Here is a 26,998-nt window from a genome sequence, read left to right on the forward strand (position 1 = left end):
GAGTCTGGGCGACTGCGCACGCGCGGCTGGTGAGTGGCGGGTTCCGGCGCAGCTGTGGGGCTGGCTGCGCGCCGCTGAGGGGTTTTGGACTGGGTTAGGTGCGTTTGGTGTATGTGTTTCTCACCTTTTTTCCAGGGCGGTGGTAGCGGAAGAGTTTAGTTAGCGGTGGCTGGCGGATGCCTGAGGGAAGGAGCTGGCGCCGGCCTGAGAATGGGTCGTGGTTGCTGGTTGGGCGCGGTCGGGCCTCGTGTCCGGGTCGCTGAAGGGGCCGCGTCCTGGGCCGCGCACGTTGGCTCCCGGGCCTCAGGCGGCCTTGGTGCTGAGGGGGACGTGAACCCTTAGGCTGCGGCAGCGCGTGGAGGCCTTCCTTCCGCGTAGAAACAGGACTCGGCCTGCGGTCCTTTCCATCTTTGCTCTCAGAAGTTCGCGGAGGGATTTGGCGAAATACCCGACCAGGCTTGACTGTCCGCTCCTGGACGGCGGGCCCTGTCGCCGGGGCTTCTGAGGCGGGCACCCTGCCGGGTGCGGGGGCTGCGAGGTGGAGTAGACTAGGACGAGGGCGGCTTTACTGCGAAACGGCTTCACTGCTGCTGCCTTTACTCCGAAGCCAGTAGCTTCGGAGGTGCAGAAGAAGCGCTGGGACGATCCTGGAGGGAGCCACGTGTCAGACAGGAAGGCCTTGCTGATGGGGGTTGTGGTTACACGCGGTGTACATCACAACGTCGCACTGCACACCTACGACCTGCATTTCACTGTAAGCGTTACCTCCTTTTTAAAGTTAATTTAAAAACAGGATAAATGGAATTCTGGAAAGCGATACGGAAGGAACTGTTTGAGGCAGGGGGACTCAAAGATGAAAAGAGAATGAAAACCTTTGGCCCTTTTCTGGACATACATTGGATTAAGGGTAGAATCATACAGCAATCTATAAAAAGTATTTGGAGAATATCTAGGCCTTACCCATTCGTAGAGGGAGTCTCGCTCGCCTGCGGTTTACTGGAGTCTGGGATGGCTCCTAGGTTAATGCTTTTTCCGCTGTCTTAACCTAATTTCACACAAGAATGAATGTGGAAATTATAGTATGGTGGTTTTGCCCTAAGTAAATTTGGTAACATGGAAATTGAGTGATTTTATACAAAAAGAGACTAACCACAGCCCATGAGAAGCCGGCTAATCCCTGCTTACGCTGCAAGCCAACGTGTCCGACCCTTTGGTCAGGCTGTTCCATTCTTCTGAAATCCTCACTCTTCATCCTTACCTTTCCTTCAGGTCGAGTTGAAACTCCACCTGCTCTTTCACTCCTCTCCCCACTCAGGCCCTCCACTCTGATCCCAGGGCGTGAATGGTGCTTCTCTATAGAGGGCGTCCACCTTACCGTTGGTGTTCGCCATGTGTCTGCCTAACCTAGAATTTTTCGGCTGCAGCTTGTGGGGTGGGATACTTCTTTGATGTGGAGGGCTGTCTTGTGAATTTTAAGTTCGGCAACCTCTACCCACCGGATGCCAGTGGCACCCTCCTTCCCATTTATGGCAACCAAAAATGTCTCCAGGCATTGCCAGATGTTCCCCTTAGCGACAAAAGGGCTCCTCGTTCTGTGAGAACTGCTGATCTAGAGTCTGAGCCACATAAGGTCCAAGGTCAGTTTAATAATAATATAATTTCAATATAATCCATAGGTACAAATTTCAAAATATAAAGAAAAATTTTTTTACTGCCACTTGTGGTGCAGGACCACCCCATAGAGAGTGTGCCCAGAGTAGCCAGAAAAAATTTAAAGATAATAATATAACAGTACTTCCCAACTCTTTTGGATCATAAACCCCCTTAGAAATTTTAAAAATAATAAAGCTATAATGAGATAGTGATTTAAAAAATGTTAAAAATAGGTTAATTTTTTTTTTTTGAAATGAAGTTTCTTGTGACTCAGGCTGGAGTGCAATGGCGAGATCTCAGCTGACTGTAGCCTCCATCTCCCGGGTTCAAGCGATTCTCCTGCCTCAGCCTCCTGAGTAGCTGGGACTATAGGCGGCTGCCACCACGCCTCACTAGTTTTTGTATTTTTAGTAGAGATGGGTTTCACGATGTTGGCCAGGCTGATACCGAATTCTTTACCTCAGGTGATATGCCCGCCTCAGCCTCCCAAAGTGCTTGGATTATAGGCGTGAGCCACTGCTCCCGGCCATTTCATTTAATCTTTGATGTTTATCTTGCTAACCGATTTCAGTTTTCCTCATTAGAAGTGATGCACTTTTGAACTCACTTTAACAATGTAGGAAACATTCTACGACTCTTAAAATTGCAGCCCCCTATGCTCTCCATGTGTTCCTCTGTTAATCTTACTGTTATCTAACATTTATTTCATACGTATTGTTTTAGTCTGTCTTCCTCTCGAATGTAAGCACCAAGAGAATAAGGACTTTGAGACTTACCACCTAGAACAAACAGTGCTTCCTACATGGTAGAAAATGATTATCAAAGGAATGGATTTAATACACTTCAAACTTTTATTTTGGGATCGAATTCTTACATAGATTGGAACTTAATTGCCTTTTACAGCTATGAAAGTAGACAGTTTTATTAAATTGCTCTTTGGAATTCCTTGTTTTGCACTTAAAGTCAACTGATTCCTTTTTGGTTTTCATGTTTTATTTCTAAGTGATTAACAAGTTACAGGCTGTAATTTAAAAGCCCTTCTTCGATGGCCGGGCACAGTGGCTTGCGCCTATAATCCCAGCACTTTGGGAGGCCGCGGGGGGTGGATCACGAGGTCAGGAGATCAGACCATCCTGGCTAACATGGTGAAACCCCATCTCTACTAAAAATACAAAAAATTAGCCAGGCATGGTGGCGGGCGTGTGTAGTCCCAGCTGCTGGGGAGGCTGAGGCAGGAGAATGGCATGAACCCGGGAGGCGGAGCTTGCAGTGAGCTGAGATCGCACCACTGCACTCCAGCCTGGGCGACAGCGGGAGACTCTGGTAATAAAAGCCCTTCTTCAGTGGTGCAGCTGTGGAAAGTACTAATAAAAATGGAATTGGCTGGGCATGATGGCTCATGCTGGTAATCCTAGCACTTTGGGAGAACAAGATGGGTGGATCACTTGACTCCAGGAGTTCAGGACCAGCCTGGGCAACATGAGGAGATCCCTGTCTCTACAAAAATTAGCTGGGCGTGGTGGTGTGCACCTGTAGTCGCAGCTACTCAGGAGGCTGAGATGGGAGAATTGCTTGAGCTGGGGAATTTGAGGCTGCAGTGAGCCATGATCACACCACTGCACTCCAGCCTGGGCAACAGAGTGAAACCCTGTCTCAAAAAAAAAAATATATTTCTATGTCAAAGATAAATATATATGCATATGTGTGTATGTATGTGTCTGCATATGTATATGGACACACTCATACACACAAACACACTTTTATTTTTCTTTCAGTTCTAGGCAGTATTGTGGTGCAGCCTTTTTTAGGAACTTGTACTCTTCAATTTTGCCAGGCAGCATTGGCTTTTAATAGTTCCCTGATTTTTTTTCCTGTATGAACTCACAATTCTGAAATACCAAATTGAAACCTTTTAGTTGTTTGAAGATCATTTTGCCGTGTTTTCTCAGTTCAGCATGCGCACAAGATAATCTTTGGAATTTTTACTTGGAAATATTCCAGCCTGTTGGGTCCTCGTATGCTTTCCTGAAAATGTGTTCTTTGTGCTTATTGCAGTAAACTAGAACTATTCATTTCAAGTATTCATACCATTCTTTGGTGGGACTTCTATAGACAACCCCATGTTGAGTGAAATTATTTTTAGTTCTAAGTATAAAAACCTTAAAAGTAGATAATCCATCACTATTCAGCTTATAAAACTGAACACTATACCCATTCAACCCTAGTCTCCCCTCCCCCGAACCCCTAGCAACCACAATTCTACTTTCTGTCTCTGTGATTTTGACAACTCTAGGTACTTAATATAAATGGAGTTACGCAGTATTTTTTTAAATGACTGGCTTATTTCACTCAGCATAATGTCCTGAAGGTTTATCTATATTGTAGCATATATCAGAATTTCCTTCTTTTCCAAAGGAATCATATTCCATTGTATGTGTATATTTCATTTTCCTATATTCATGCTTGCTGATTCTCTTTTGCCTGCTTAAAACTGCTTTTAATTCCTCTAGTGAGTTTTTCATTTCATTGTACTTTTCAGCTCCAGAATTTCTAGTCTCCTTTTGTTTTCTGTCTCTATTTATATTTCCAATTTTGTTCATATGTCATTTTCCTCACTCTACACCTTTCTTTAGTTATCTGAGAATCTTTAAGATAGTTATTTTAAAGTCTTTGTCTATGAGGCCAACCATCTAGTCTTTCTCAGGGATGGTTTCTCTTGATTTATTTTTTTCCTTTGAATGGGCTGTACTTTCCTATTTCTTTGTGTGCCTTGTAATTTTTATGTTGAAAATTAGGCATTTGAATAATAATGTGATAACTCTGGAAGCCATTGTGTTTGAATGTCTCAGTCCTTAGATGTCTGGCTTCCCGAAAGGGTAAAAAAGAAAAGTAAAAGCCGGTGCTGGCACTTTAAATCTGCTGGAAGTCACTTTAGCCAGAGGGAGAGGGGCTTGCAACAATGACCACCACCTGTGTCTTTGGCTTTCTTATTGGAAGCAGCAAAGGTAGTCAGAACAGATTATTCCAATGTTTGAAAGACAGGTATTTCCTGTAAGTTTTATGCAAGGTGTTCCTCAGTGTGTGCATAGCCAAGCTGCTCCTGGAACTATTCTGTGTTTAGATTTTGTGTTTGCCTGTTTGGCATGTATTAATTACAGGGATAAACTAAAGGCTAAAGTTGTTTACATCATCCTTTTAAGCCCTCTCTTGTGGGTGCACAAACCTCATATCACAGACTTCCTGGTGACAACCATAGAATGCCTGTTTTTGCTTTATGCCCTATAGGGGATGTCCCCACCTAGATCCTTCCCACTTACTTAGCAATAAAGGCATAGTCTCAGGTCCTTTCTCTGCTTTGTGGTCTCTGCTCGTGACAGTTTCACGTGGCCCCCTGTGGCATGCCATGACCCTCATTTCTGGGGAGAATTGTAACATTAAACTTTCTTTTCAATGGCATTGATCTCTCCATGTCCTCTCTGTCACCTTTATAAATTAAGACTTAAAACAAGAGTGCATGCATAGCTGCTTGTCAGGGGGCTGGAGGGTGAGAATGGGTAGCTGCTGCTGATCAGAGAGCTGAAATTCGCTGAAATTAACCACTATTTACAATCTTAGCCTTCCAATAGACCCTTCAAAAGATTGAGGTGTCCAGTCTTTTGGCTTCCCTGGGCCACATTGGAATAAGAATTGTCTTGGGCCACACATAAAATACACTAATAGCTGAGAATCTGGGTAGGCCAAGATGGTTAGAGTGCAAGGCTGAGTACCAAAGAGAACAGAGAAAGAACTCCAGGTATCTGCAAAGGGACCTCCTTGAGAAACTACTGGAAGATACGGAAATAAACATCTGAAAAGATTTGAAGGAACAGTACCTGACTCATTCAAGACCAAGAATAGTGTTTTTTTCTACCAGCTGGACTGGAAAACCTCATAATTTATGGGGCATTGGATAGAGTACTTCAAAGGGTTTTGCCTCAGTAATGGGGTGTAATCAGTCTAGACTAAGTGCTGCTCTGCTCTTGTCTAACAGTCTTAAAAATGAGACCTGAAAGGATCAAATTGTTTCCAAGTAACTAAACTGTGTCTCAGTGCAAATCAAGAATAATTATATAGGAATATAGAAATATATAGCATACAAGTTAAAATTCACAATGTCTGGCATTCAATTAAAAAAACTATCAGACATGTAAAAAATCAAGAAAATACAATCCATAATGGGAAAATCAGTCCACTGAAACTGACCCAGAATAGATGTATGTTAGAAGTAGTGGACAAGGATGCTAAAATAAATTTATATTCTATGCTTTCAAAAAGCTACAGGGAAGATTGAACATGTTAACTGGAAATATGCAAATAAAGACTCATGTAACTTTTGGAGATGTCTGAGATTAAATGTCTGTGGTGAAAATTACACTGTAGGGGATTAATAGATTAGGCATAGAAGAATAGTAGATTAGTAAACTTGAACACTAGAAATAGAAGCCATCACAAATGAAATACAAAGAGAAAGAAGTTTAAAATGAAGAAAGCATCAAAGAACTGTGGTACAATGTGAAGCTACTAAATATGTGTATAATTGGAGTCCCTGAAAGGGAAGGGCGACAGAAGATTACTTGGGAAATAATGGTCAGAGTTTTTCCAATTTTGGTGAAAAACTATAAACCCACAGATCTAAGAAGCTCAATAAACACAAAGTACAAGAAATATGTAAAAAACCACACCAAGGCACATAATAATCAAATACCCAAAACCAGTAATAAAGAGAAAAACCTTTAAAACCATAGAAAAGAAAGACATGAAGAAAAATAAGAATTACAGCAGATTTTATGTGTGGAAACAATGCAGTGAATAGACAGTGGAGGACTATCTTTAAAATACCAAAAGAAAACTTGTCAACCTCAAATTCTATACCCGCAGTGAAACAGACATTATCAGAAGCAAAAGCTGAGAGAATGCATCACCAGCAGAATTGTACCACAAGGAATGTTCAACGAAGACATTCAAGCAGAAGGAAAATGACACCAGCTGGAAATAGCTATTCAACAGAATGAGGAGTTAAATATATATATGAGTTTTTAATTTAACAATGTAATGTGGCATTTATAACAAATGTAAAAAGTAGGATGTATGACAACAGTAACACAAAGATTTGGAGAAGAGAAATGGATTTATGTATACTATCAGAAGTTTCTTTTTTTGAGACAGAATCTGGCTCTGTTGCCCAGGCTGGAGTGAAGTGGCGTGATCTCGGCTCGCTGCAACCTCTGCCTCCTGGGTTCAAGCAATTCTCTTGTCTCAGCCTCCCAAGTAGCTGGGACTACAGGCGCCTGCCATCACACCCGGCTAATTTTTGTATTTTTAGTTGAGACAGGATTTCACCATATTGGTCAGGCTGGTCTCAAACTCCTGACCTCAGGTGATCCGCCTGCCTCAGCCTCCCAAAGTGCTGGGATTACAGATGTGAGCTACCACACCCGGCCATATACCATAATTCTTAAGCAACCTCTTAAATAGTCAGAGCTAGTAAGCTAACAATAGAGAAAGAAATAGATTTATAAAATGTTTTCACTGCTGTGTAGTGAATATATTTATACTGTAGGAATATACAACGTTATATACTATCTAATAGCTGGACATTTCAGTTGAGTTTAATTTTTTCTATTACATGTTTTTTTCCTTTTCTTTTCCTTCTGTTTTTTTGAGATGGAGTCTCACTCTGTCACCCAGGCTGGAGTGCAGTGGTGTGATGTGTGCTCACTGCAACCTCCACCTCCCAGGTTCAAGCGATTCTACTGCCTCAGCCTCCTAAATAGCTGAGATTACAGGTGCACGCCAACATGCCTGGCTAATTTTTTTCTATTTTTAGTAGAGATGGGGTTTCACCATGTTGCCCAGGCTGGTTTTGAACTCCTAACCTCATGATCTGCCCACCTTGGCCTCCCAAAGTGCTGGGATTACAGGTTTGAGCCACCATGCCCAGCCTCTATTATATATTTCTACTTTGAGCATCTTTTCATATATGTATATGCCTACTTGATGTTAGACTTCTTAATTGCGGTCAGTCTGGTAGGTGTATAGTGGTACTTCATTATGATTATAATTTGCATTCCCTGATGACAAGGTTGAACACCTTTTCATATGATTTTTGATTATCTGTGTGTCATCTTTTATAAAGTGCCTATTGAAATGTTTTGCCTATTTGTCTTTTGGTATAAAATAATTCTAAAAAGAAAAATTCTAGAAGCATATATGAAAGCTAGAAAATGAAACAAGAATTAAAACCAAGGGAAGAGGGCGGGCAGATCACAAGGTCAGGAGTTCAAGACGAGCCTGGCCAACATGGTGAACTCCTGTCTCTACTAAAAAATACAAAAATTAGCTGGGCGTGGTGGCGGGCACCTGTAATCCCAGTTACTGGGGAGGCTGAGGCAAGAGAATCACTTGAAATCAGGAGGCGGAGGTTGCAGTGAGCCAAGACTGCGTCACTGCACTCCAGCCTGGGCGAAAGTGAAACTCCATCTCAAAAAAAAAAAAAAAACCAAGGGAAGAAACACAAAGCAAATAATGAAATAGCAGACTTAAGCACAATATATCAATAATAACATTAAGTGTAAAAGGTCTAAATGCACCAATAAAAGAGCTTATCAGTAAGGATTTATTTTTTATTTTTATTTTTGAGTTGGAGTCTCACACTGTTGCCTGGGCTGGAGTGCAATGGCACAATCTCAGTCACTGCAACCTTCGCCTCCTGGGTTTAAGCGATTTTCCTGCCTCAGCCTCCCGAGTAGCTGGGATTAGAGGTACCATGCCTGGCTAGTTTTTGTATTTTTAGTAGAGACCGGGGTTCACTATGTTGACCAGGCTGGTCTCGAACTCGTGACCTCGTGATCCTCCCGCCTCAGCCTCCCACAGTGCTGGGATAACAGGCGTGAGCCACCCACTGCGCCTGGCCAGGATTTTTTTTTTTTTTAGGAGAAAACTATGTGCTGCCCACAAGAAACTCACTTCAAAATTAGCAGGGTGTGTGTGTGTTGAAAGTGAAAGGAAGGAAAATATATACCATAGAAGATTTTTTTAAAAAGCATGAGCACTTTTACTGATAGCAGGTAAAGTAGACATAAGAGTAAAGAAGTCAACTCGGTGGTGGCCACTGCACAGACCAGACTTCGCTCGTTCTTGCGTGCCTCGCTCTGCTTTTCCTCCGCAACCATGTCTGACAAACCCAATATGGCTGAGATCGAGAAATTCGATAAATCGAGACTGAAGAAGACGAGACTGCAAGAGAAAAATCCACCGCCTTCCAAAGAAGCGATTGAACAGGAGAAGCAAGGAGGCGAATCGTAATGAGGCGTGTGCCGCCACTATGCACTGTACATTCCACAAGCATTGCCACCTTATTTTACTTCTTTTAGCTGTTTAACTTGTAAGATGCAAAGAGGTTGAATCAAGTTTAAATGACTGTGCTACCCCTGTCACATAAAAGAACTACAGACAACGAAGGCTGCGCCTGCCTCTTCCATCTGTCTGTCTGGCTGGCAGGGAAGGAAAGAACTTGCATGTTGGTGAAGGAAGAAGTGGGGGTGGGACGACAGTGAAATCTGGAGTAAAACCAAGCTGGCCCAAGGTGTCCTGCAGGCTGTAATGCAGTTTAATTAGAGTGCCTTTTTTTGTTGTTGTTCAAATGATTTTAATTATCGGAATGCACAATTTTTAAAATATGCAAATAAGTTTAAAAACTTAAAAAAAGGCCGGGCGCGTTGGCTCAAGCCTGTAATCCCAGCACTTTGGGAGGCCGAGACGAGCGGATCACGAGGTCAAGAGATCAAGACCATCCTGGCTAACATGGTGAAACCCCGTCTCTACTAAAATATACAAAAAACTAGCCGGGCGAGGTGGCGGGTGCCTGTGGTCCCAGCTACTCGGGAGGCTGAGGCAGGAGAATGGCGTAAACCTGGGAGGCGGAGCTTGCAGTGAGCTGAGATCCAGCCACTGCACTCCAGCCTGGGCGAGAGAGCGAGACTCCGTCTCAAAAAAAAAAAAAAAAAAAACTTAAAAAAAAAGAGTAAGGAAATCACCAGAACAACAACAACAGAATTACATAATGATAAGAGTGAATTCATCAAGAACAAACAACAATTCTAAGAGTGTACGTACCAAATGAGAACAATTTAAATTACATGAAGCATGAAGTAAAAACTGAATCCACAATTACAGCTGGGTACTTCAATTCCCTCTCAGCAATCCATAGAACTACTAGATGGGAAACCAGCAAGGATACAGGGGACTTAATAACACCATTAACCGAAAGGATCTATTCACATTTATGTAACCCTTCACCCAACAACATCAAAATACACATTATTTTCAAGTATTCATGGAACATTTCACCAACATAGGCCATATCCATAGCCATTACACAAACTTCAGCATTTGAAAAAAGTATTGAAATTATACATGCTAGAAAACCTAACGAAAATCTCCAAACACTTGGAAATTAAACAGTGTACTTCTAAATAATATATGAGCCAGACAGAAATTTAAAAGTACACTGAACTGAATGAAAATGGGTGAAAAAGTATACAAATTTGCTGGGATGTTGCTAAAAGGGAATTTAAAGCACTAAACGCTTAAATTAGAAGAATGGTCTCAAAACAGTGTTCTAAACTCCCAGATCAAAAAGGTAGCTTAAAACAAAACAAATGCAAAGAAAGTAGAAGGAAGGAAATGAAAGGCAGAAATCAGTGAAATTGAAAACAAAGTCAACGATGCAAAAACTTATTTTTTAAAAGAGATCAATAAAATTAATGAACCTTTAGTAAGAAAAAAGAGAAAATAGAAATTACTGACATTAGGAATGAAATGGGGATATCAGTACAGATCCTAAAGACATTAGAAACAATTAGGCACTGCTATAAACATCTCTATACAGATAAATTTTAACAACTTAAATGAAGTGGACCAATTCGTTGAAACTACAAACTACCAGAACTCACCCAATATGAAATTGATAATGTGAATAGCCCTGTAAGTATTGAATTTGCAGTTAAAGGCCTCTCATAACAGAAATTTTCAGGCCAGGCATGGTGGCTCATGCCTGTAATTCCAGCACTTTGGGAGGTCAAGGCGGGTGGTCACTGGAGGTCAGGAGTTTGAGACTGGCCTGGCCAACATGGTGAAGCTCCATCTCTACTAAAAATGCAAAAATTAGCCAGGTGGAGTGGTGGGTCCCTGTAATCCCAGCTACTGGGGAGGCTGAGGCTGGAGAATCACTTGAACCCAGGAGATAGAGGTTGCAGTGAGCTGAGATCGAGCCATTGCACTGCAGCCTGGTGACAATAGCCAAACTCTGTTTCAAAAAAAAAAAAAAAAAAAAAAAATCAGGCCTTAAATGCTAGGGATGCTGTAACAAAATACCACTGGGTGGCAACTATAGACCAGTGTACCTCCCGAAGATAGGTGACGGAATCCTCAGCAAAATATTAGTAAATATGATCTAGAAATACATAAGAAGAATTATATACCACAATTAAGTGGAACCTATTCCAGGAATGTGAGACTGGTTTAATAGAAAATCAGTCAGTTTAATTTATATCATGAGGTTAAAGAAAAATCATGATTGTGTAAGTTGATATCAAAAAGTTATTTGAAAATTCAACACCCATTCATGACCAAACTTGGCAAACTACTAATAAAGGGAACTTCCTCATCTTAACATAAAACATCTACACTCTGGGTGTAGTGGCTCACACCTGTAATCCCAGCATTTTGGAGGCTGCGGCAGGAAGAACACTTGAGCTCAGCAGTTTGAGACCAGCCTGGGCACCAAAGTGGGACCCCATCTCTATAAAATATAAAAATGTTAGCTGGGCATGGTGACGCACGCCTGTAGTCCCAGCTACTTGGGAGGTTGAGGTGGAAAGATCACTTGAGCCCAGAAGGTTGTGGCTGCATCGTACTTAATGGTGAAAGATTGAATGGCTTCCCACTTAAAATCTGGGACAAGCATAGGATATCTGCTCTCACCACTCCTATTCAACTTACTAGAAGTCCTGGCCGGGCACGATGGTTCATGCCTGTAATCCAGCACTTTGAGAGGCCAAGGTGGGTGGATCACTTCAGGTTAGGAGTTCAAGACCAGCCTGACCAACATGGCGAAACCCCGTCTCTAGTAAAAATGCAAAAAAAAAAAAAGTAGCTGGGTGTGGTGGCAGGCACCTGTAATCCCAGCTACTCGGGATGCTGAAGCAGGGAGAATCACTTGAATCCAGGAGGTGGAGGTTGCAGTGAGCCGAGAACACACCATTGCACTCCAGCCTGGTGACAAAGAAAGACTCTGTCTCAAATTAAAAAAAAAAAAAAAAAAAGTCCTAGCCAGTGCAATAAGGCAAGAAAAGGAAATAAATGGTATCTAAATTGGAAAGGAATAAATAAAATGATTCCTGATTTCAGAGATGATTTTCTTTTCTTTTTTGAGGTGGAGTTTCCCTCTCGTTGCCCAGGCTGGAGTGCAATGGCGCGATCTCGGCTCACCACAACCTCCGCCTCCCGGGTTCAAGTGATTCTCCTGCCTCAGCCTCCCAAATAGCTGGGATTATAGGCATGTGCCACCACGTCCAGCCAATTTTGTATTTTAAGTAGAGAGAGGGTTTCTCTATGTTGGTCAGGCTGGTCTTGAACTCCCGACCTCAGGTGATCCGCCCACCTCAGCCTCCCAAAGTGCTGGGATTACAGGCATGAACCACCACACCCGGCCAGAGATGATTTTCTAAGTATAAAATCCCAAGGAGTCTCTAAAGGATCTACTAGAAATAATGTAAGAGTTCATCATTATTACAGGATAGAGCAAAACACAAAAATCAGTATTTTTATATATTAACATTTAACACATTGAATCAAATTTGAAAAAATTCATTTACCATTGCCACGTCTCCCTGCTCCCTGAAATGAAATTGATATAAATCTAACAAAACAAGTGCGGTACCTGTGTGTTGAAAATTATAAAAGACTGATGAGGCTGGGAGCAGTGGCTCATGTCTGTAATCCCAGCACTTTGGGAGGCTGAGGTGGGCAGATCACGAGGTCAGGAGATCGAGACCATCCTGGCTAACACAGTGAAACCCCATCTCTACTAAAAATACAAAAAATTAGCTGGGGTCGTGGCAGGGGTGCTTGCAGTCCCAGCTACTCGGGAGGCTAAGGCAGGAGAATGGCATGAACCCAGGAGGTGGAGCTTGCAGTGAGCCGAGATCGCGCCACTGCACTCCAGCCTGGGCAACAGAGCAAGACTCTGTCTCAAAAAAAAAAAAAAAAAAAAAAAAAGACTGATTAAATAAATCAAAGATGAACTAAGTAAATTGAGAGATGTGCTATGTTTTATGTTTTATGGATTGGAAGACCCCCCCAAAAATAAAGATACCAATCCTCTCTAAATTGATATACAGTTTTAACACAATGTTTATCAAATTCCCAGGAAGAATTTTTTTTTTATAGCTATACATAAGCTTATTTTAAACTTTGTAGAGAAAGGCAAAGGAACTAGATTAAAACATTTTTTGAATAAGAAGAGTAAAATACGAAGAAACATGCCAACTGATTTTAAGACTCAATATTCAACTTCAGTCATCAAGAATGGTATTTTCAGTAGACCCAGATCAGTGGGACAGAACAGAGAACCCAGAAATAGACCTATACAAATGTCCCTAACTGATTTTTGACAAAGGTGAAAATGCAATTTCAAAAATAGCCTCCTCAACAAATGTTGGAGCAATTTGTACATCCGCACACAATAACAACAACAAAAAAGAACCTGACCTAAAACTTTTATGTGAAGCATAATAGAAAAAGTTTTATAAAACGTCTTTGGGGCCAAACATGGTGGCTCACACTTGTAATACCAGCACTTTGGGAGGCCAAGGCGAGCAGATCACCTGACGTCAGGAGTTTGAGACCAGCCTGGCCAACATGGCAAAACCCCATCTCGACTAAAAATACAAAAATTAGCTGGTCGTCGTGGCACATGCCTGTGATCCTAGCTACTCAGGAGGCTGAGGCAAGAGATTCACTTGAACCCGGGAGGCAGAAGTTGCAGGGAGCCAAGATTGCGCCACTGCACTCCAGCCTGTGAGACAGAGTGAGTCTCCATCTCAAACAAAAAACAAAACTTCTTTGGGACTCAGTGGTTGACAAATCCTTAGCACCAAATACAAGATCCATAAAAGAAAATGATATATTGAGCTATAGCAAGAGAGATGAGCAGAAATTTTACCAGAGATAAAAAGAGATGGCAGAAATATGAGAACACGTTCAACATTAAGCATTCAGGAAATGTGAATTAACACTACCGGAAGCTAGCACTACACACACATTGAGGCAGCTAAAATAAATACCAAATCCTGGTGAGGATGCAAAGGAACTGGATCTCTCAGATACTGCTAGAGGAAATGTAAAATGGTACAGACACTCAAGAAAAATGTTTGGCAGTTACTTAAAAAACTAAACAGAACTATTTACAAAAGACTACATATTGTATGATTCCATTTGTACATGGGATTTTGTTATGTGCAGAGTAACCAAATACATACCGACAAAGTAGATTAGTGGTTGCCTAGGGCTAAGTGTGGATGGGGAGATAGGGATGCACGCTAATAAGGTATGGCAAAAAAAAAAAGAGCAAAACTCTTGGGAGTTTTGAAAATGTTCTAAAATGTGATTATAGTGATGGTTGCACAACTCTGAATATACTAAAAGTCACTGAATTATACACTTTATTTTTTTATCTTTTTTTTTTTTGACACAGGTTCTCATTCTGTTACTCAGGCTGGAGTACAGTGGTATGATCTTGACTCACTGTATCCTATGTCTCCGGACTTAAGCGATCCTCCCACCTCAGCCTCCCATGTAGCTGGGTCTACAGGCACATGCCATCACACTCAGCTAATTTTTAAAAAACATTTTTTAGAGACAAGGTCTCACTGTATTGCCCAGGCTGGCCTCAATCTCCTAGGCCCAAGTGATCCTCCTGCCCCAGCCTCCCACATTCCACCTGAATTGTACACTTTAAATAGATGAATTGTATGGTATATGAATTAGATCTCAATAAGGATGTTCTAAAATTTGCACATTTCACTTCAATAGGCATTTCAAAAACAAACTACATGATTGCAAAGAGAACCCTGACTTTTCTGGCCACAGTAAACCGCATAGTACAGGGATTCAGTTCTTCATTTGATAAAACTCTCTTTTAATTTATCATCATGAAATAAATTTTTTGATGTCCTCAAAATACACACACTCTAACCATAAAATCCAACATCATACTCTTGAGCATTTATCCAGAGAAATGAAAATGAATATTCCTATACATTATACGGGAATGTTCACAACAGCTCTATTTGTAATTGCTTAAAATTGGAAACAGCCCAAATGTTTTAGGGGGTGAATGGTTAAGTAAAGTGTGGCCATACTATGGATTACTACTCAGCAATAAAAAGAAATGAATTATTGATACACAGAACATCCTGGGTAAATTTTAAACCGTGCTGAGTGAAAAATGACAATCTCAAGTTGTGTAATGTATGATTCCATTTATCTAAAATTCTTGAAGTGACAAAATTATTGAAATGGAGAACAAATTCATGCTCTCCAGGGGTTAGGAATGGAGGGTGAGGTGGGAGAGGATGGGAATGACTTTAAAAAGGTAGTACAACTCATCTCTGTAGTGCTGGTATATTCTGTCTCTTATCCAAGGAAGTGTTTTCATGAATCTACAGTGATAGCATTATCTAGAACTATACACATGTGCATACATGTGCAAATAAATGTGTGTAAAACTGTTGAACTAAATGAGCTCTGTGGATTGTACTGTTCATTTTCTGGTTTGACATTGTATTGTAGTTATATAAGTTGTTACCATTGTGGAAAAATAGGTGGAAGGATACATGGGATGGACCTCCATTATTTTTGCAACTTCCTGTGAATCTGTGATTATTTCAGAGTAGAAAGCTTAGGAATGAGAATTGGTGTAGAAAGTAGAAATATTTATGTCCAAATTATCAGATTCCTTTCCAAAAGATTATGCCAATTTAAATTGTTATCTAAATTAGATAGTATACCAATATCACTACATTCTCATCAGCATTAAGTATGTCCATTATTTCGATGTATTTGTTTTGTCTGTGAATTTTTAAATTTTTATTTTTTAGAATATGTATATTTTAAAAAAATGTTTTATTTTTATTTTAAATTTTAGATTCAGGGCATACATGTGCAGGTTTTTCACATGGGTATATTGGGTGATGATGGAGTTTGGGTTTCTAGTGAACCCATCACCCAATATTGAACATAGTATCTGATAGGTAGTTTTTTCAATCCTTCCCCTACTCTTTCCTGCTCCTCTTTTGGAGTCCCTGGTATCTATTATTTCTGTCTTTATGTCCACCTGTACCCATTGTTTAGCTCCCATCTACAAGTGAGAGCATGTGGTATTTGGTTTTCTGTTTCTCTTTTATTTCACGAAGGATAATAGCCTCTAGCTGCATCCATGTTGCTGCAAAGGACATGATTTCACTCTTTTTTATGGCTGTGTACTAATCCATGGTGTATATGTACCACATTTTCTTTATCCAGCCCATCTTTGATAGGACACTTATGTTGATTCCATGGCTTTACTATTGTGAATAGTCCTGCAATAAACAGACTAGTACAGGGGTCTTTTTGTTTTCCATAGGATTAACTAACTTACATTCATACCAGCAGTGTATAAGCATTCCCTTTTCTCATATCCTTGCCCACATCTGTTATTTTTTGACTTTTTTTTTTTTTTTTTGAGACAGAGTCTTGCTCTGTCGCCCAGGCTAGAGAGCAATGGCACAATATCAGCTCACTGCAAGCTCCACCTCCCGGGTTCACGCCATTCTTTTGCCTCAGCCTCCCGAGTAGCTGGGACTACAGGCGCCTGCCACCAACCTGACTAATTTTTTTGTATTTGTAGTAGAGACGGATTTCACCGTGTTAGCTAGGATGGTTTTGATCTCCTGATCTCGTGATCTGCCCGCCTGGGCCTCCCAAAGTGCTGGGATTACAGGCCTGAGCCATCGTGCCCGGCCTATTTATTGACTTTTTAATAATAGCCATTCCGACTGGTGTGAGATGGCATCTCATTGTGATTTTAATTTGCACTTCTCTGATAATTAGTGATGCTGAGCATTTTTTCATGTTTCTTGGCACTTGTGTGCCTTATTTTGATCGTGTACTCTGCCCACTTTTTAATGCGATTCTTTTTTTCTTGTTGATTTAATTTTCTTACAGATTCTGTATATTAGTCTTTTGTTGGATGCATAGTTTGCAAATATTTTTTCCGATTCTGTAGGTTGTCTATTTACTTTGTTGGTTGTTGTTTTTGCTGTGCAGAGCTTTACCATTGGTCAATTTTTTATTTTGTTGCAATTACTTTTGAGGTCTCAGTCATAAATTATTTGCCTAAGCCAATGTCCAAAAGAGTTTTTCTTATATTTTCTCCTAGAGTTTTTATAGTTTGAGGTATTACATTTCAGTCTTTAATACGTCTTGAGTTAATTTTTGTATCTGGTAAGAGGTAGGCGTCCAGTTTTACTCTTCTGCAAATGGCTAGCTAGTTTTCTCAGCACCATTTATTGGATAGAATATCCTTTCCCCATTATTTATTTTTGTTGACTTGGTCGAAGACCAGTTGATTGTATGTGTGTGGCTTTATTTCTGGGTTTTCTATTGTATTCCATTATGTATCTTTTTTTTTTTTAACCTGTACCATGCTGTTTTGGTTATTATAACCTTGTAGTATAGTTTGAAGTCAAGTAATGGGATGCCTCTGGCTTTCTTCTTTTTGCTTAGAATTGCTTTGGCTATTCATTCTCTTTGGTTCCATATGAATTTTAGAATTTTTTTTTAATTCTGTGAAAAATGATGTTTGTAATTTGTTAGGAATTGTATCAGATCTGTAGATTGCTTTGGGCAGTATGATCTACTCTTATGTTGACCATCTGTTTCTCATACTGAGTATATATAAGCTAGCCAAAATACGATACATGATTTGTATGCCATAATTTGTTTGACGTATATATAAATAAAACTATTCAGAAGAAATTGGCTTTATATGTTTTAGGGAGACATAAGACATCAATCAGTACATGTTAGGTATATAATGGTTTGGTCCAGAAAGGCAGGACAACTGAAAGTGGAGGGCTTCCTGGTCATAGGTAGAGTCAAAATTTTTTTTGATTGGCAGTTGGTTGAAAGAGTTAAGTTATTATCTTGGAATCAATGGAAAGGAGTGTCTGGATTAAGATAAGGGGTTCTGGAGACCAAGGTTCTTATTATTCTGTAGATGAAGCCTGCAGGCAGCAGGCTTCAGCTAGAAGCGATGCTAAATGCCTCTATCAGACTGAAAAAGGTGCTAGACTCTTAATCACTCCTGGGTCCGGAGAAGACCTGGAAAGAGAAGGGGCTTCTCTATAGTATGTAGATTTTCTCCACAGGAGACAACTTTTCAGGGCCATTTCAAAATATGTCAAAAGGTCGGGTACAGTGGCTCACACCTATAATCCCAGCACTTTGGGAGGCTGAGGCATGCAGATCACGAGGTCAGCAGATCAAGACCATCCTGGCTAACATGGTGAAATCCCATCTCTACTAAAAATACAAAAAAGTAGCCGGACATGGTGGCGGGTGCCTGTAGTTCCAGCTACTGGGGAGGCTGAGGCAGGAGAATGGCGTGAACCCGGGAGGCAGAGCTTACAGTGAGCCAAGATTGGGCCACTGCACTCCAGCCTGGGCGACAGAGCGAGACTCTGTCTCAAAAAAAAAAAAAAAAAAAAAATCAGAAAATATATTTGGGGATATTGGGGATAAAATACTTCAACTTCTTTTGGGGCCTGTTATCTGTTGTGTGTGCTATACTAGAGTCAGATTGGAATTTGATATCTTATTGTTACAAAGAGTCTGTTTTGTCACTCTTTAGATCTCTGTTTTAATGTTAATACTGGTCAGTGTGTCTGAATTCCAAAGGAAGGAGAGTATAATGAGATATGTCCTTCCACCGTGGCCTGGTTTTTCAGGTTTACTTGGCCTCAGAAGAGGGATTTATTCAGTTGGCTGGGGGGCTTAGAATTTCATTTTTGGTTTACTTTTATAAAATTCACTTCAGTTTGGATCCTTGGTGTTAAACAAAATTTTTAAAAAATCATTTCTGGATGGGAAGGGGAAACAAAATCTGCACAGAACATTTATTTCTTGATCTGCAGGTTATAAACAACTTGTGAAATGAGTGATTTGGAAGATGACGAGACACCCCAGCTTTCTGCCCACGCCTTAGCAGCTCTCCAGGAATTTTATGCTGAGCAAAAACAACAAATTGACCTAGGCGAGGATGATAAATATAACATTGGAATAATAGAAGAGAATTGGGTAAGTAAATGGCATTTCGCAGCCATCAGGAAGTATTGATGTGAAACCTACTCTGTGCATTAGTCCAGTGTTTTTCTCACCTAAAACCGGAATCTCTGTCACCTGTCATTTGGGATCTGAACCTCTCTATGGGGAGCTAAGACAGAAAGCAGTTAGTGAACATTTTAGAACAGTGTAACAGCTTTCTTGAACAGCTGTTCTTGATTCTGACTATCAGGCTGGTTGGTGATCAGAAGATGGGGTTTTTCAGATAAGGAGATAATGATACAGGATTTTTCTGCTTGGTCACTTTGCAAGGTGGGGACCCTCAGCTGGCAGTACCCCACCCAGGCCTTGCTTGGCCATGCTGGTGTGCCCCAGCTTGGCTGTGTTATAGCTCGTACCCACATTCAGCGGTTCCCAAGCTCTTGTACTACATCTCTTCCCCTTCTGATCATATCCAGAAGACATACATAGCATCGGAGGTACTCACCTCCAGGCTGAATCCCTGAGGATTTTTCACTAAACAAACTGGAGAGTCTGCTTTGGGATGCCCTAATTTGGGTAGGAAAGCCAGAAAGAGACACAGAATCTAAGATAACTCCAGAGCTCCACCATAGCATAGAAAGAAGGAAAAAGTCAGCTCCATTCAGGAAGGAAGTACACAAAAGTCCTCCATACTCTGAGTAAAGCTCTCCTTATTTAAGCAGATCTCAGTTTTGTTGAGATATAATTCACATACTATAAATTCACCTTTTAAAAGTAGAGAAGTCAGTGGTTTTGTTTGTTTGTTTGTTTTTGAGATGGAGTCTCACTCTGTCTCCCAGGCTGGAGTGCAATGGTGCAATCTTGGCTTACTGCAAGTAATCCGCCTCCTGGGTTCAAGCGATTCTCCTGCCTCAGTCTCCTGAGTAGCTGGGATTACAGGAACGTGCCTCCATGCCCGGCTAATATTTTGTATTTTTAGTAGAAGCAGGGTTTCACCATGTTGACTAGGCTGGCTCGAACTCCTGGTCTCAGGTGATCCACCCGCCTTGGCCTCCCAAAGTGCTGGGATTACAGGTGTGAGCCACCACACCCGGCAAGTCAATGGTTTTTAGTAAATTCACAGATAGGTCCAACTATCACCACAGTCAATTTTGGAATATTTTCTTTGCCTCTAAAAGACACCCTATGTCCTTCAGCTGTCACCTCCTAATTCCCCAGTTCTCCCAACGCCTGGCAACCACTAATCCACTTTCTGTCTCTGTAGACTTGCTACTTTGGACATTTCATATAAATGGAATCACACAGTATGTGGCCTTTTGTGTCTGATTTCTTTCGTTCAGTGTAATGTTTCCAACGCTCATCCATGTAGCGTATATCAGTACCCTGTTCCTTTTTATGGCCAAGTAGTAGTTCATTGTATGGATGTACCACATTTTTTCTGTCCGTCCATCAGTTGATGGGCATTTGAGTTGTTTCCACACAGGGCAGATTTTTAAAGCAGAGAACCCCCAGTTGGCATGCCCCATGCAACTAGTTGCCCCCAGCCTGCCATTCAGGGAAGAGAGAGGCCTGTTGGAGAAATAGGTTTGTATGATTGCAGAGGAAAACCATGCTACTTCTTCCATTAAACTCCTGCTTAATTTATAACTATGAATAGATAATTAAAGATCACTAAAATTTTTCTAAAATCATCAATCAGCATGAAACAGAAGGAGCAAGATGAAAAACAAACTTGCCCCCAAGGGAAAAACAAGTAATTCAGGAAACATGCATAAGGTAAGATGAGGCTGTGGGCAAGGAGCACAGTCTGGATTTTGCTGATTGTATTCTCTGGTGTTAGTGAACTCATTCTTCCATCCTCTGTGTTTGTAATTCTTTTCATTGCTAGTTGAACCTAGAAGCTTAGATTCAAGTTCTATTTTCTTTTTTTGGCAAAACTCATACAAAGGTAGGGGTATGTTCTATCGGGAGAAACACTGGTTGTCTCCTTTTGTGGTGTTAATAGCCATTGATACTCAATGCCTGGATTCCATTCATTCATTAAGGGCTTGTATTAATTTAAAGTAATTTCAAAGAAAAATTAATTTTCAAAAGAAAAAAATTTTAAAACTATCTGTCCACTGGTATAGTAGATACAAATTAAAAGAACAAAGCTTATGCCAGTTCTAAAATGTTATCAACCCATTTCTCTGTTACAGCAGTTGAGCCAGTTTTGGTATAGTCAGGAAACTGCTCTGCGACTTGCACAGGAGGCAATTGCAGCTGTAGGAGAAGGTGGCAGGTGAGATTCAAATTTTGTTTCTCTTTTTGGCTTCTAATCTAATGGAATATTTTGAATGTCCTTTCTGGATGACAGATGGTTTGTAAGAAGTCTGAACTATAATCTGCAAATATTGTAGATCATGGTTTGCAGCACATGACAGATTAAGACCTGCTTCAACACTGGGTTTAGAGACCCACTCAGAAACCTATTCATTGTGGAAGGTCTTATCTCTTTTCCTTTTAACATTTTATAACCTGTTTCTTATCCTTATAGAGTTCAGTTCAAAAGAGAAAATCTTAATGTTTGACCATTTTGAAGTTTTAAGAATATAGGTTTTCTTTTTCGTTAATTTGGTATGTATGTATGTATTTATTAATTATTTATCTTGAGATGGAGTCTCGCTCTGTCGCCCAAGCTGGAGTGCAGTGGTGCGATCTTGGCTCACTGCAACCTCCGCCTCCCGGATTCAAGCGATCTCTTGCCTCAGCCTCCAAGCAGCTGGGACTACAGGCACCTGCCACCACGCCCAGCTAATTTTTGTCTCGAACTCCTGACCTTGTGATCCACTTGCCTTGGCCTCCCAAAGTGCTGGGATTACAGGCGTGAGCCTCCACGCCCAGCCTGGTTTTTACTTTTATCAGAACTTTGCATGCATATAAAGAGTCAAATGGTGACTGGGCGTGGTGGCTCATGCCTGAAATCCCAGCACTTTGGGAGGCTAAGGCAGGCAGATCACCTGAGGTTAGGAGTTTGAGACCAGCCTGGCCAACATGGTGAAACCCTGTCTCTACTAAATACAAAATTAGCTGGGCGTGGTGGTGCATCCTGTAATCCCAGCTACTCAGGAGCCTGAGGCAGGAGAATTGCTTGAACCTGGGAGGCAGAGGTTGCAGTGTGCCAGGATCACACCACCGCACTCCAGCCTGAGAGACAGAGTAAGACTCTGTCTCAAAAAAAAAAAAAAAAAGCCAAAGGGTTCTAAAAGGCTTAATGTATTCTATATCCATATCCCTTATTAACCCCCGAACTCTCTGTCTAAATATCCTATCAGTAAGTTCAAACATATTTCAACTTCTTTAAAAAAAACCTGTTCCCAGGGCTCTGCCACCTGTCCCAGTCTGCATGGTCTCACGCTGGTTTTGCTCCACCTCTTTTCTTGGTATCTCCCTTCATCATCATGCTGGAGTCCTTATACCTGTCTTTCCTTCTAGATTCCCTATTTCCCGTACCCCATCCTAAGTTTACAGCCTTATCATGGTGGCGTACCTCCTCCGATAGCTGCTACAGAAAAGGCACGTAGGAGGGGAGTTTTTAGAACCTTTCATGTCTGAAAATGCTGTTTTCCTACCCTTCCTCTTGATTGTGATGGTTTTGTTGGACAGCACATTCCAGGTTTTGAAGGCGTTGCTCCATTGTCTCCAAACTTCCATACATGCTGTTGAGAAATCCAGTAGCATTCTGATTTCTTATAGGAAACTTGCTTTTTTCTATCCATCCCCAGTATTCAATGTGCCTCACTGTGGAGTTTTTATCTGTTGTCCTGGGTACTGGAGCGCCTTTCATCCTCAACACACATGTCCTTCCGTTTAAGAAATTATCTTACATTATTTTTTTGATTTCTTTCTCCACTTTTTTTTTCTGTTCCTCTTTTTGGAACTTCTTTGAATACTGTACCTGATCTTTTAATTTTCTTCTTTTTCTATTTATTGTCTCTTTACTTTCTGGGAGAATTCCTCAACTTTATCTTCTAAACTTTCTACTGAGTTTACCATACCTGCTACCATGCTTGGAATTGTCTGCAGCTCTGTTTTTTTGGTCTTTGGGTATTTCTTTATTATTGTGTCTTGTTCATCCTTCTGAGGATATTACAGCATTTTTTTTTTTTTTTTTTTTTTTTTGAGACGGAGTCTCGCTTTGTCGCCCAGGCTGCAGTGGCCGGATCTCAGCTCACTGCAAGCTCCGCCTCCCGGGTTTACGCCATTCTCCTGCCTCAGCCTCCCGAGTAGCTGGGACTACAGGCGCCCACCACCTCGCCCGGCTAGTTTTTTGTATTTTTAGTAGAGACGGGGTTTCACCATATTAGCCAGGATGGTCTCGATCTCCTGACGTGATCCGCCCGTCTCGGCCTCCCAAAGTGCTGGGATTACAGGCTTGAGCCACCGCGCCCAGCCCAGAATTTTTTAAAGTTCTCTTTTCCCTCTATAGTCTCTGTTTACCTCAAAATGCTTTTTCTGTTTGTTAATTTCATGTGATATATTTATCTAATCTGTGTTCCTTAAGTGTCTGTGGACATTGAAGGCTGGGGCACTCGAAAACTGGGAGCCTCACCTGCTTTGATCTCTACAGTTGGAGCATCTGAATGAGCCATTCTCTTAGGGAACCCCCGTGTCTAAGACTTTTCTTGTAGTTTTGTCAGTGGTCCAGGGAAGGTTCTCCTAATTCCTGACTGGAAGTTACACATCTAGTTGACATCATCCTTGGAGGCATGTGACTGAAAGGCTGGAAGTTTCATCGTCCACTGCGTTTAACTTAATCCTCCTAATTTCCACACAGCACATCATCATCCACTGTGCCTGGCATCCTCCTTCCAAGCATCCCCCCATCCAGAAAACATCCCTCCAGTTCTCTGCCACCGTCATGGGGAGGCAGGCTTTGGGATATAGCAGATAATCCTGAGAAAGAATGCTTCTTAAAATAGGCCTTTCAGTGAAACCTCCCAGTTTTGGCCCCACCTTCACCTCTGCTTCTTGAGTTACCGAGTTCTGTGGCTTCCTGAGCCCTTGCGTGTGCCACCTCGTGAACCAGGGCGTTTCTCAGCTTTCCGGGTGCCAGTGCAGGATTCGGCCATTGCAGGTCTGCCGAGCCCCACTACCCACCCATCTGCTCTTCCGCTTCCTCAGCGTGATTGCTTTAGTCTCCGCTGACACGCCCCTTGGTTTTTGTTCTTGTATTCCTAAATAAGACAACATGAAATCGTACTCTTGTTTTTAGTGGGCTTTCGTGAGGGAGCACATTTACGTGAATGTGTTCAGTCTGCCATCGGTAGTGGGAAATCTTCCATTTTTCTTTTCACTGTTCTTTTTCTTTTTTTGATTATATGTAGTCGTTTAGTAGGTTTTTCTTAGTGACACTGCTTTTACATATACTTTCCTTTTTGCCACTAATACGAGGGCCTTGGAAGCAACTTTTAATCTCATCTGAAAGTCAACTTCAGTATTCATAGGAACTGAGTCATCATTTTAAAGATGAGTAGGAACTGCATTTCTTGAGTGCTTACTGTGTGCCCTCTCCTGCTGTAAGTGTGTTGTCAGGGTCATCTCATTCTATCCTCACATCTCTGTGCATTAGTTCCTGTTACACTCTCCAGTTTAAAGACAGACACTGAGACCAGAGGTTCAGCTACTTGCAGAAGGTCACCCCGTGGGAAGTGGCAAAGCTGGGCTTTCAACATAGGTTCTCTGATCCCACTGCTGCCAGGTAACCACCACCATCCCCACCAGACCCACCAGTCTTTCTGCTCTCATTCCTTCTTGCATCCTGGACCACTGTCCTACCTGAAGTACATCCTTCAGGTGGATTTCTCAGGGAACGCCTGCTGGAGGCAATTTTGTTGTCTGAAAATATCTTTATTTCACCTTCTTTATCGGAAGATGTTTTCATAGTGTGCGTATATAATCCTTGGTTGCAGTTCATTCTCTGTCAGCACAGTCAGGCTATAATCCCACTGTACTCCAGCTTCTTTTCCCCCTCCCACCGCACTGATCCAGAGCTGCCGTGCAGGGAGAGTTGTGTCCTGCTAGCAGGAACACATGTTTCCATAGAAGCATTATGTGATGTCACTGGTTCTGTTATCTGCTGCAGTGTCTTTGGGCTGAGAAGCCTGCTTAGCCTGGCATGAGTACCTAAGATGGGTACCTTGTCTCTGTTAAGAAATGTATCACATATTTTTAAAGCTGAGCGTAATTTTTAAATTAGGTCCTTTTTGGAATGACAATATATGCACATATAAAAATCCAAACGTGACAAAGGAATTGTGAGAAAAGGTCAATCTCTTCTCCATTGTATCCACGTCCCCCAGGCACTCTCCCATGAGGCAGCCATGGTCACTGTCTCTTGGATAGAGGTCACCTGTATAACTATAAGCATATATCCCCACTCCCAGGAAAGCATACTTTACACTGTTCTGTTCCTTGAATATATCTAAGAGATCATTCCTTATCAGCAGAGAGAGGGCTGCTTCAGCCTGTTTTAAATGGCCACAGAACTTTCCATTGTAATAGGCATACCAGCTGGGCACAGTGGCTCACACCTCCTTTGGGAGGTCAAGGCAGGCAGATGGCTTGAGCTCTGGAGTTTGAGACCAGCCTGTGTAACGTGGCAAAACCACATCTCTGCAACAAAATATAAAAAATTAGTGGCCGGGCAGAGTGGCTCACGCCTGTAATCCCAGTACTTTGGGAGGCCGAGGCAGGTGGATCATGAAGTCAGGAATTCAAGACCAGCCTGGCCAACATGGTGAAACCCCGTCTCTACTAAAAATACAAAAATTAGCCAGGTGTGGTGGCAGGTGCCTGTAATCCCAGCTATTCGGGAGGCTGAGGCAGGAGAATCACTTGAACCTGGGAGGCAGAGGTTTCAGTGAGCCGAGGTCATGCCACTGCACTCCAGCCTGAGCAACAGAGTGAGACCCCGTCTCAAAAAAAAAAAAATAAAATAGGTGTATCACAGTCAACTCAATAATTCCATGTATAGGTTACTTCTAAGCTTTTCGGCAGTTGCTTTTATTTTTATTTTATTTATTTTGTGTTTTTGAGACAGAGTCTCACTCTGTTGCCCAGGCTGGAGTGCAGTGGCGCTATCTCGGCTCACTGCAAGCTCCACCTCCTGGGTTCACGCCATTCTCCTGCCTCGGCCTCCCAAGTAGCTGGGACTACAGATGCCCGCCACCATGCCCGGCTAATTTTTTATATTTTTAGTAGAGACGGGGTTTCACCGTGTCAGCCAGGATGGTCTCGATCTCCTGACCTTGTGATCTGCCCGCCTGGGCCTCCCAAAGTGCTGGGATTACAGGCATGAGCCACCGCGCCCGGCCAGCAGTTGGTTTTCACAATTAACTCTTGGAACGCTACCCATTCATAAACTGTGGGCTGCTGTAATGAGATAGATACTTTAATTTCCTTATACAATAAAGAAGCAAAGCAGAAATTCAGAACAGCTTGTCTGCAGTGAGATCGCATTTTAATGTATCTTTGTGGAGAACTGGAGTGAGCTGGGGAGCTATTTGGGTTTATCTTTCAAGATCATGAATATTACAAAATGACTTTATAGTATTTAGTTGGGACAAAAAGTACTTAAATATCAAAGGCATAGCATGAAAATAATAGGTAAATTTAGGCTTTGGGTTAACTTCAATCTAAATTTTGTCATAATGTGTTCCTGCTATTTTACATTTTTCACTATAAAAACTATAGTCTTTCATATCTCAAAGTTATAAGTTATAGGCTAGGCGCGGTGGCTCAGGCCTATAATCCCAGCACTTTGGGAAGCTGAGGCAGGCACATCACCTGAGGTCAGGAGTTCAAGACCAGCCAAGCAACACGATGAAACCCCATTTCTATTAAAAATACAAAAAAATTAGCCAGGCGCAGTGGCACGTGCTTGTAATCCCAGCTACTC

At 41.7% G+C, this 26,998-nt stretch overlaps 2 protein-coding genes across 36 annotated transcripts in view; both read left to right on the plus strand.

Annotated features, from left to right (window-relative positions):
* EEF1AKMT1 (EEF1A lysine methyltransferase 1) overlaps positions 1-26,998 on the plus strand; it is a 147,280-nt gene continuing 120,282 nt past the window's right edge. For 14 of the 35 annotated variants that reach the window (XR_012426713.1, XR_010582370.2, XR_012426715.1 and 11 more), the window contains exons 1-3: positions 32-754; positions 18,930-19,092; positions 21,258-21,340. Coding sequence is in view for 26 of the 35 variants with exons in the window: in XM_065532945.2 (XP_065389017.1) it covers positions 18,949-19,092; positions 21,258-21,340 (227 nt within the window). In the remaining 9 variants the exon portion in view is untranslated. The other 21 variants (XR_012426719.1, XR_012426718.1, XM_074021674.1 and 18 more) reach the window with 2 other exon arrangements.
* Positions 8,788-9,133, plus strand: LOC135967977 (thymosin beta-4-like). Its single transcript, XM_065532948.2, has one exon. The coding sequence runs from the start codon at positions 8,863-8,865 to the stop codon at positions 8,995-8,997; it is 135 nt and encodes a 44-aa protein (XP_065389020.1). The 5' UTR covers positions 8,788-8,862; the 3' UTR covers positions 8,998-9,133.

The sequence above is a fragment of the Macaca fascicularis genome, chromosome 17 (genome assembly GCF_037993035.2).
Source record: "Macaca fascicularis isolate 582-1 chromosome 17, T2T-MFA8v1.1".
NCBI classification, from domain to species: domain Eukaryota; kingdom Metazoa; phylum Chordata; class Mammalia; order Primates; family Cercopithecidae; genus Macaca; species Macaca fascicularis.